This window comes from Sinocyclocheilus anshuiensis, unplaced genomic scaffold (assembly GCF_001515605.1).
Source record: "Sinocyclocheilus anshuiensis isolate Anshui unplaced genomic scaffold, SAMN03320099.WGS_v1.1 scaffold235, whole genome shotgun sequence".
Taxonomy (NCBI): Eukaryota; Metazoa; Chordata; class Actinopteri; order Cypriniformes; family Cyprinidae; genus Sinocyclocheilus; species Sinocyclocheilus anshuiensis.
Genome location: NW_015552562.1, coordinates 1,163,327 through 1,174,811, shown reverse-complemented (window position 1 = coordinate 1,174,811; position 11,485 = coordinate 1,163,327). Strand labels below are relative to the sequence as shown.

Genomic DNA, 11,485 nt, shown 5'->3' with positions numbered 1-11,485 from the left:
CTGACTTTCTTCGTTTGACAATTCTGAGATGAAAAGACAGAAGTGCAAGATATAAACCCACAATTGCAAGGAAAAAAAATATCGAGATTAAAAAGTCACAATCACTTGAAAAAAAAAACTGAATTTTTGTTTTAAATTCTGAAAAAAACAAAACTTGTTTTCTTGAAATACCAAGTTTACATCTTGCAATTCTGAGTTTATATCTTGCAGTTCTGAATTGTGAGAAACAAAGTGTGAATTGTGAGCTAAAAAGATGCAATTACCTTTTTTCATTATTATTATTTTTAATGCATGGATGAAACTGGCTGCAATATAAAACAATGTCTGCACTTTATGCAATAATACTAAATTCATTATACATGTAGGCTTGTTTTTTGCTTTTTAATGTTACAATTACCTACTTTTTTTTTTTTTTTTCTAAAAAGCACATTACAAGTCAGGTCAGACCTTCACATCCTATTCAGCTAAGGCAGGTATTCTAACATTGCGGAACATCCCAAATATTTTTGTGAGCCATGTCTAAATAAAATTTGGATGTGAAGCCTACAAATAACAAACATAAAATGAAGAGAACACTTAATTTCTGATTGTCATTTGTGAGTGATCGAACATCAGATCTGCATGCTTTGAAAATGATGAACTTGCTGTGAAACACTGACTGACTGTATGGTTTTGAGATCTTGAATAACTCTTACTTGTAAAGAGAATTTGGTCCAGTTTGTAAAATGATAATCAGAGACGCTTACTGAGCTTTTGCCGGCAAGGCTAATGTGAATATTACTTGTGGTCATCTCAAGTTCTATTTCACACTAACAAAAATAGAGAAAGAATCAAAATAAATAACAATACGTCACAGATAAATGAGAACTGCCAGGCTGCAAACCATTTGAGCATTCAGGTGGTCTAACGTGGCAAGTATATCAGCATCTCCCATATTTACATATGGCAACGTATCATCAAATTCACTGATGGCAAACGTGATTCATCAGATAGTAATATTTTGACCTCATGCAACTACTGAAAGCATACTGCATTTCACTGACAATTCTTCTGTGAAAGAAGGGGCAGTTATATCAAGCTACAGTTTTAAAATGCTCTGACCCCACTGTGTTTTAAATAAATAAATCTAGTAAGCATCATATTCCCAGTGCCATAGCTCAGTATCAATGTGCTGTTATTGTGGGGCTGATCGTTGAGTACCTAAGGCAGCATCAGAGACCCTGGTGATCAGTAAACAAACACAGAGATCTATAGAAAGTGTAAACAATTTGAACAAACCTGAATGGCAGTGAAAAGAGCAAACGTTGTCGGGTTATGATTTGTGTATCTATCCATAAGAAAGGGAACAAATAAAATTCCGTCAAGGCAGTGAAAAGCCTTTCACCTGTTTGGCAAAAATCCCCCCTCACCCATCTTTCTTGAGAAACAGCTTTGTGTCTGTTACTTTTTAAACATGTCCTGCAGAGGTCCGGGCAGGAATTTGAGAACGGTGTCTAGAATGCTCTCCTCGTCCTCGTCGTCATCTGCCCCGCAGCCTGCTGGGATGGCCTTTTTGGGGCGAGTCAAGGAGCCTTCGCACGCTTGTTCCATAGCCGCTTTCTCCTCTGCTTCCTTCTCTTCTTTCTTCTTTAGTCCATACTATATACACATGCATAAGATATGAAGTTGTAATCAAACATGAGAAGAAAAGGAGTAGTGGACTATTGAAAATGTTGCAATGATGCCATTTCTCATAGCTCTAGTGAATTTTATTTTTGGATCAAATAAAATAAAATGAATAAAATGCTATGCGATATATAATATACTATATGATATATTATTTAATAAATTATACTATTTGATCAAAAATACAGTTAATTAAGTAATATTGTGAAATATTATTGCTGTTTAAATGAACCGTTTTCTATTTGAATATATTTTTAAAAATGTAAAATGAATTTTCAGCATTATTACAGTGTCACATGATCCTCCAGAAATCATTAGAATATGCTGATTTGCTGCTCAAGAAACACTTATTATTATCATCAATGTTGAAAACCGTCGTGCTGCTTCGTATTTTTTTTGTGGAAAGCATGTAACATTTTGTTCAGGATTTCTGAATGAATAGAAAGTTCAAAAGAACAGCATTTATTTAAAATAGAAATCTTTTGCAAACATCTTTACTGTCACTTTATTACCAAGCCAAACTTTTGACTGAGTACTATACTATACTTGAGAACTTTACTATACTATATACCACAATAGAATTAAGTTGATATATAATATTCTATATAATGCAACTAACAGAAAAGCAGATGATCAATTCCTGCTTTATTTTGATCAAATAGTGATATCATCTTAGTTGCCCTATTTTGGGTTCATTTATGAACATTAAGACCATTGCTGTGTTTCAAGACCGAAACTCTATATACAAAAACTATTTTGTAAGGAGCCCCGCACATGGCATGCAGGAAAAAATAGTAGGCTAAATCATGTGCACGATTTACTATTTCGTTCCCTCGATTTATAAATTGTGCGCACGATTTACTAATTTGTTCCCTCGATTTGCTAAATCGTGCACACGATTTATAAATCGAGAGAACGAATTAGTAAATTGTGCGCACAATTTATCAAATCGAGGGAACGAAATAGTAATCGTGTGCACGATTTATTTATTTTTTCTTGCATGTCATGTGCGGGGCTCCGTAATTTTGTATTGTACATTCATGATTTCTTCAGGCCATAAAGGCCAAACATTAAAACATTAATCTTGTAGTAGGATTTAACTGTTGCCCTTATATAACATGTTGGCCTTAAAGGGATAGTTGTCCCAAAAATGAAAATTCTGTCATCATTTATTCACCCTCACGTTTATAGGCGCTGATTTCATGTGCACTTGAGCCCCCAGGGCATAAAAACATAAATTAAAAATACATGAAATATTCTCTATTAACTTTAACCAATCAAAAAATTGACTGATATGTGGGAGTCTTTCTGATTGGTGGATCTCACATCAGGTCCTGGTGGGTCATGATACACACAAATGCCTCTTTACAGTGGCTAGCAGTGCTGGATAGATTACTTACAAATTGTAGTCCATTACAGATTACAAATTACATAATGGAAATTTTAGTTTGTAACAATCTGTTGGACTGCACATATTAGGTAATGTATTCTGAGTACTTTTTGATTACTTTTAGATTACTTTTGACCTAGCTGTTAAGAAAATGTTTTCCATTTTTTGTTATCAACATCAAAATGTGCACTAAACATTACGCCAAGTTTCAAGTTTTCCCAAACTGGGGTTCGTGAGGAGATGAAAAGCTGATAATTAATCATAATCATAAAATGTCAAATTAAACTAATTGTGTGGCTTTTCCATTTTCTGTGTAATTATAGTCACATGACTAGGTGGTGTGTGATGTTCCATAAAACTGGAAGACTTTGGAAGACCAAATGTATAGAAGTGGTAGGATTTTTTAGGAAGGAAAATTTAAGAGAGAAAATAGAACAATTATGACAAATCAATACATTATGAATAATTTACTGCCATTGTGTAAATTGTAATCTGATTATTAGCACTTATTATTACTGTAACATAATATAAGCACTTAATTTTTGGAATCTGATTACGTAATCCACATTACATGTAATGAGTTACTAATGGTGTTTCATTCGTTCTTTTCCTAAATTCAGCTATTGACCTTTGTTCATTTCATACTTCCGTGATTCAGGGATTGTATGGATGAGACTTGGGGCAGTTTTCAGTATCAGTAGCTCATATTTAGGCAGTTTAAGGAGTTTGATATGGCCGTATGCTTCATATTTATTGAGTCATTAATTGCACTTCTTATGTGGGACATGAAAGAAGATATTTTGAAGTATATTGGTAACCAAACTGTTTCAGCTCCCATTGACTTCCATTGTATTTTTTGTCCACACAATGGAAGTCGATGGGAACCGAAATGGTTTGGTTACCAAAATTTCTCAAAATATCTTCTGTTGTGTTTGGAATGACATGAGGGTGAATAAATAATGACAGAATTTCATTTTTGGGTGAACTATCACTTTAAAGTACCCTATATATATCTCTCCAGATGTCCAGATGTTCTCATGGTGCTTCTCATGATCATTTGGGATCATGCATGATCCTGTAATGACTTTATACTTCTGGCTTACACTAACGCTACTTTCCTCTCTTAAGAAAGAGCTGTTCAATTAGCAGTAATTAGCTGTCTTAAGACCTCCTGCAAATGTGACATTTCATTAAAGCGTAATGGAGATTCTGATTTGATGTGTTATTCCCACACACACATTAATCATTAAGTCCTGTCATCAAGGTATAATGGCTTCATCCTGCTTTAGTTTGAAATTGATTAGCAATTAGCAAATGCTGCCATGTTTACCAATTCATTCAAACGTCCTGGTCTAATCAGCGGTCACAAGGAGCTGAAGTGGACGGGAAATGTGGAAAGCGTACCTTATCCCGAATGGCCTGTCTGACCTTTTCCCTCTCGGCCTCCATACGAGCATGTTTGGCCTTTCGCTCCTCGTCTTGTTGTCTGAGCGCCTCCTGCCTCTCTTCCTCCTTCTTCTGGGCATCAGGGTCCTTCTCCTCCTCTCCACCTAACATCTTCCCCATGTCTTTGGTGGCCCCTGTGCAATAAAGAGCAAAGACATCATAAGCCGATTTCAATGGCTGATACTGAAATACTGGTCACACTATCATTCAAAAGTTTGGGCTCAGATTTTCTTTTCTTTTTTTTCATAATGTTACAGAAGATTTCTATTTCTTTCTTTCTTTCTTTCTTTCTTCCTCTCTTATTATTTTTTTAAAAATTTTCTGTTCATGAAAGAATCCTAAAAAAACATGTGGAAAACAGTCATCTTAAATTGTAAAATAAATCTGTAAATTTTTTAAAATCAATTTTTTTTGTCCTGTTTCACGGAAGCATATACAAAAATTAATGTATAAAAATCAAATTTAAAAAATAAATTCCATAAGATATTTTTGAAGGTTACTTTGTTAGATTTTTTTGCAATTGTTTTAATTATTCTTGAAAGAAAGAAAGAAAGAAAGAAAGAAAGAAAGAAAGAATGCATGCATGCATGCATCCTGGCTGAATAAATGTATTAATTTATTTAAAAAAAACAAAGAAACAAAAAAACAATAAAGTAAATTTTACTTTAATAAAATATAGAAAAAAATATTTGCCAATCCGGTAAGACAAATACTAATATATTTAGATATCTATTATCATGCTATTTCTTACAATATTTAGCTTCTCAAGTATATGTTGTTTAAAGGATGTTTTGAGTCAAAAACAAGAGAAAAATACTAATTAAGAATATGTTTTGCAGCATTCTTAGCTGAGTTTTTCATTTTTTTTAATAAATGCAGTACACTTTGAACTTTGTATACATCAAAGAATCCAGAAAAAAATATATCAAGGTTTAGACAAAAATATTAAGTAGTTCAGCTGTTTTCAATATTGAAAACTTTGCCATCACAGGAATAAATTACATTTTAAAATATATTCAAATAGAAAACCATTTTCATTTTTTGCAATTTTACTATTTTTACTGGATTTTTGTGAACGTAAGAGACTTCTTGGTTACACTTTACTTGAAGGGGTGTGCATAAGACTGACATGACACTTTCATAATCATGACATGACAGGTTTTTTATGCATGTTTATGACAACTGTCATTAAGTGTCATTCGCTCAGTTATGTCATTTTTAATGCAAATATGACATTATTTGACCTAACCCTAACCTAACCCTACCCCTACCCTTACCCCTAACCATAGCCCATAACAAAGACATCTCAAACAATGTCATCTTTGCATTAAAAATTGCATAACTGAGCGAATGACACTTAATGACAGTTGTCATAAACATGCATAAAACCTCCTTCATATTCATGACATGTGTCATGTCATGATTATGAAGGTGTCATGTCAGTCTTATGCACACCCCTTCAAGTAAAGTGTAACCAAAACTTTAAACATCATTTCCAAGCATTAGCCTATACCGTAAATAAAACAGCTTGTGAATAGTCACGATTCACGTAACGTTATTTACTTCAGAAAAATCAACAATAGGGCCTAAATTAAGTTAACCTAGTTGGAGCCCATAAAGTTTGGGGGGCCGTACACATTTTTTGCATATGGGCCCGGGGCTGTGTTTATGCGGTTTAAGGTTCAAAAAACACATTATTTTCCACATACTGTACATTATTGTTTCTCCTCTATGCCCCGCCTTTACAAAGCTCATTGGTCTGAAAAAGCGAGGTGTGCTGTGATTGGCCAGCTATCCAGTGCGTTGTGATTGGCCGAATACCTCAAGCGTGAGACGTAAATGTTACGCCCCTCACCATACTGTGATGATGCCCTGTCCGGCCGGAGCGACGAGACAAAAACATTAAAAAAAACGGTAACACTTTACTTGAAGGGGTGTGCATAAGACTGACATGACACTTTCATAATCATGACATGACAGGTTTTTTATGCATGTTTATGACAACTGTCATTAAGTGTCATTCGCTCAGTTATGTCATTTTTAATGCAAATATGACATTATTTGACCTAACCCTAACCTAACCCTACCCCTACCCTTACCCCTAACCATAGCCCATAACAAAGACATCTCAAACAATGTCATCTTTGCATTAAAAATTGCATAACTGAGCGAATGACACTTAATGACAGTTGTCATAAACATGCATAAAACCTCCTTCATATTCATGACATGTGTCATGTCATGATTATGAAGGTGTCATGTCAGTCTTATGCACACCCCTTCAAGTAAAGTGTTACCGACTTCTTTTAAAAGCCCCAAACCTTGAACGCTAATGTAATTCTATATTTCAATCACAAATTCAGAAGAGAGACTGATCACGTTTTGCACTGCACGACCTGCTTATATGATGATATACTGAAGCCAAAATGATGAAGGCAAACAGAGACAGCAGAATGATGTATGTGCCACTCCTCTCTCTGCCATCTGTTTCATTGGTGCAGCTCTACCTATCACGCTGTGTATTCTACATCATGTTTTGATTTCAGCAAACAACAGCCGCAGGTCATTATGGGCAGTGCAGCAATAAATGCTCTTAAGAAATGGCTGTGTTTGCATATACCTCGATGTTCACTCTAACCATAAAATGCAAAAAACAGTTTGAGAATCATTCAGACTGATGTGAACGGTCTCAGCAAGATTTGGTTGCAAATGCTGTACTATTGCTGTAAGTCATCGATCATTTGCATAATGGCTGTGCACAATGTGTCTCTACAAGCAACTGTACACTCATTCATTATTAATGGCAGTCATTTATAATGTATGAGTGTGCATTTGAAATCCAGCGTCAAGGTCTACGCATTTCCTTCACGTGTTTAATTGCTTCTGTATGACACTCAAGACACTGAAGAGGAAAGGAGTGGCAAAGTACACTTTAAGTGGCCTTTAACCGTCTGTGTGTGTGTGTGTCGAGTACAGCTTGAGCTGACATAACAGAGCTCATATCATGTCAAGTTGCAGGTTTCCCATGGTCCACAAGGACTGTATAAAGTCTTTTAGTTTCTGTTGCCTCGGGTTATTCAAAGCCCATAAACCCCCACCAAACCAAAGCTTCCGAAACGATAATTAACAACCTGCCCAGTTTGGGCTCTGTTACTGTCACTCTAACTGTTACTCTAAGCCTTAACATTTGAACTTGAACAAAGTCAGGAATAAAAGGAGACAATGAGGGGTCTTATATACATATACATATATTATTATGTGTTTGTATATATATATATATATATATATGTATTATATACCTATATTAATGAAAAACCTATAGAAAAGAAAAACAGAGTATAATTTAATATCTTTTCACTTCTATATATATAACTTCTTTCACTTGTATATTTATCTTTTTACAGGATGTGAATATGTTTTTATTGGGAAATACAGATTAAGTTTTTTTTTTTTACAAACTGGAAAAAAAAAAATAGAAAAAAAATTACAAACAATTAATGGAGGTTTATGGTTTTTTTTCCGCCAATAAGAAAAAAACAGCAATTTGAGTAATTTAATACTATCGTTTGCTTTTATATAAGTATATTTATTCTTTTTTTACAGGATGTTAATATGTATTTACTAGAAAATACAGATTAGGATTTTTTGCTGTATTTATTATTATTATTTACTTTATTTATTTTTTTAACCCACTGGCATTTTTTTCTTACAAACTATGTTAATTAAGGTTTAAAATTTGATTAAAAAAAAAAAAAAAAAAAAGAAGCAATTTACCAATAAAAAATACCTAGTTTAAGTAATTTAATATAATATTCTAATATAAGCTAATATAAGCTTCTCAGATATTTATCTATTTTACAGGACTTTTTCCAGGAAAACACAGATTAAGAATTTTTTTCAGTATTTATTATTATTATTATAACTATTATTAATTTTATTTTTTATTACTTTTTTTTTAACCCACTGGCAATTTTTTTTCTTACAAACTAAATTAATTAAGATTTATGATTTTTTGAAAGAACAATTTGCTAATAAAAATACCTAATGTAAGTAATTTAAGATAATCTTCTATTATAATCTAATATAATATTTTCAAGTAAGACTTTTTACTGGAAAATATAGATTAAGATTGTTTTGCAGTATTCTTAGGTTAACTTCAGTCTGTCTCACATTCATCTGTTCAAATATTAACTGCACATTGACGGCTAGTATGTACGGTATGTGTAAAGAAAGGGCAAAAAGTATGATTTTTCTCAAACAGGTTTCCTGAACACTCCTCTCTTCTGCCTTTGGTTGATTAAACAGACAGCCCCACCCTAAACTCACACCATTGGTTGAGCTGCTGTTGCTGTTGTTGGGCCAGTCAGGATGTTCAAACACTAATTAAAAATACCAATAATAAATAATAAAAAAAATACACTTCGACTTTAAGCTGTAAACATTCTTCAGATTTTAACATCACATTAATTGTTCTAAAAACACAATGCAACTGCCGTTCCTGAGAGCTTAAAGTAAGATGTAGGCCACTGAATGTCTGTTTAAAGCCACACAGAGGATGGTTAGCATAACAAAAGAGCTGCATCCCTCTATCAGATACTTCATGGCTTTACATCAAAGCACTTGGCATGAACAGCACTGATGGTTATGGATGGAAGAGCAAATCTGGGCTCTGCATAACGATTGCACAGCAGCCGAGCTGTATTCCAATATCTCTGGAAACAGCCTAATACTTAATGATGCGTGAATTATCAGAGCTGAGGAAATTAGCATATTAATTAAGTTCTTTTATAACAGTAAAGTAGTAGTAGTAGTAAAATAGGTGACTTGTTTTTTATAACACAAGCACTGCTAGTGTTTTATACAGTCCCTAAAACAAACATCTTAAATAAAATATCTTACGCAAAGAGAAAGGAATCTGAGAATGATTAATAAGTTGGTGAGTGTATCTATCTGGAGATATTTTGGGTAATAATGTCCTTTTATAATGTCACGTAAACTTACACCAGCCCAAGCATGGATAAACAGCTATTAACTCTTTCCTCGCCATTGACGGAATTTTACGGTAGGGGGCGCTATTACACATCTTCTGAAAGAGTACTGAATCTCTGGATCAAAACACATCGAAGAAGAAACAGAAACAAGCGATCTCGTATGTAAGCAGATGAATATGCAAATGAACCTGGTTGTCAAACATTAAACAGCATATAACACAAAACTGCCTAACGTTACTGAATGAAATAACAAGCCAGGAAGTGGTTTAGGACTGTGAAGCTTTGGATGTGTTGATGAACTCAATCGACTCCATCTGTGTTTTGACCATCATTCTGAATCAGATCCGGAAGTAGACTTGACATGATTTTATCTTTTTGTTCAAAATGTTGTTTTTTATGAAACACCCACATTTAAGTGTTGATAAAAAAGAATGCATTAAGCTAGAAACTTTTTTGTTTTAAAAGTCACAATATGTACGTTTTCGCCGCTAGAGGTCGCATTTTCAAAACAATAACAAAGGCAAAGCTTGATGACGCTATGAAGGAGGATGATCACGGATGAGGTAATGAACTCGTTTTTTTATTACCCGTACCGTCCACAGTTATTGAAACAGCGAAAAAATTGTAAAGAGAATGCGAGCAAAAAACATTTACATTGTCAAAGAATATTATGACTGACTTAAGTCTACACTCTTAAAAATAAAGGTGCTTAAAAGGTTCTTCAAAGCGATGCCATGGAAGAACCATTTTTGGATCCACAAAGAACCATTCAGTCAAACATTCTTTAAAGAACCATCTCTTTCTTACCTTTTTATAATCTCAAGAACTTTATGGAACCATTTAGACAAAAAGGTTCTTCTATGGCATCATGAAGCACCTTTATTTTTAAGAGAGTAGCGCGAGTTTAAGCACTCTCAAAAATTCCCCTTATAATCAGTAAAGCTGTCTATACACAGTTTGATGAATGAATCTCTTACTTACATCATACGTACATCTGCACTTTGTTGTTTATGCTGAGAGAATTCGCATGCAGTGAACAAAAAAACTCATCTGAACGCATCTGATTGGCCATTGCATTCATAAGCTCAACCGACTCGTGCGTGATTGGTTATACATTTAGATTTAGTCATTTAACAGACGCGTTTATCCAAAGCGACTTACAAATGAGGACAATGGAAGCAATCAAAATAAACAAAAGAGCATATATATAATATGTATATATAATATAATATTATAATGTGCAACACTGTAAAAACTCGTAAAAAAATCATGGCGCAACATTGAGCAGATCTAAATTTAATGCTGTGGTCAACACTTTTCATTTCATTTTCATTTTATTCACGACAGCCGTAATGGATTTAGTTTAACTGTACAGCAGCAGGCGACAATGACCAGGGACGAGTCATTATTTAAAATTGGAATTTCTCTGGCTTTACAAATCCTTGGGAACTTTTGGGATAATGTAAATACACAACTGCATGAAATATATCACACTGTGTAAGTAGTTTTTTGATATATTTTTTTCCCCTTATAATCAGTAAAGCTGTCTATACACAGTTTGATGAATGAATCTCTTACTTACATCATACGTACATCTGCACTTTGTTGTTTATGCTGAGAGAATTCGCATGCAGTGAACAAAAAAACTCATCTGAACGCATCTGATTGGCCATTGCATTCATAAGCTCAACCGACTCGTGCGTGATTGGTTATACATTTAGATTTAGTCATTTAACAGACGCGTTTATCCAAAGCGACTTACAAATGAGGACAATGGAAGCAATCAAAATAAACAAAAGAGCATATATATAATATGTATATATAATATAATATTATAATGTGCAACACTGTAAAAACTCGTAAAAAAATCATGGCGCAACATTGAGCAGATCTAAATTTAATGCTGTGGTCAACACTTTTCATTTCATTTGCATTTTATTCGCGACAGCCGTAATGGATTTAGTTTAACTGTACAACAGCATTTGTGTCTGTG

General features: G+C 33.8%; 1 protein-coding gene across 3 annotated transcripts in view; it reads right to left on the bottom strand.

Annotated features, from left to right (window-relative positions):
• Positions 1 to 263: 263 nt before the first annotated feature.
• Positions 264 to 11,485, bottom strand: part of cplx2b (complexin 2b) — a 36,870-nt gene continuing 25,648 nt past the window's right edge. For all 3 annotated transcript variants that reach the window (XM_016455364.1, XM_016455365.1, XM_016455366.1), the window contains exons 3-4: positions 4,460 to 4,635; positions 264 to 1,638 (exon numbers count right to left, since the gene is read on the bottom strand). In XM_016455364.1, the coding sequence (XP_016310850.1) occupies positions 1,441 to 1,638; positions 4,460 to 4,635 (374 nt within the window). In that variant the 3' untranslated portion in view covers positions 264 to 1,440. The remainder of the gene's footprint in view (positions 1,639 to 4,459; positions 4,636 to 11,485) is intronic.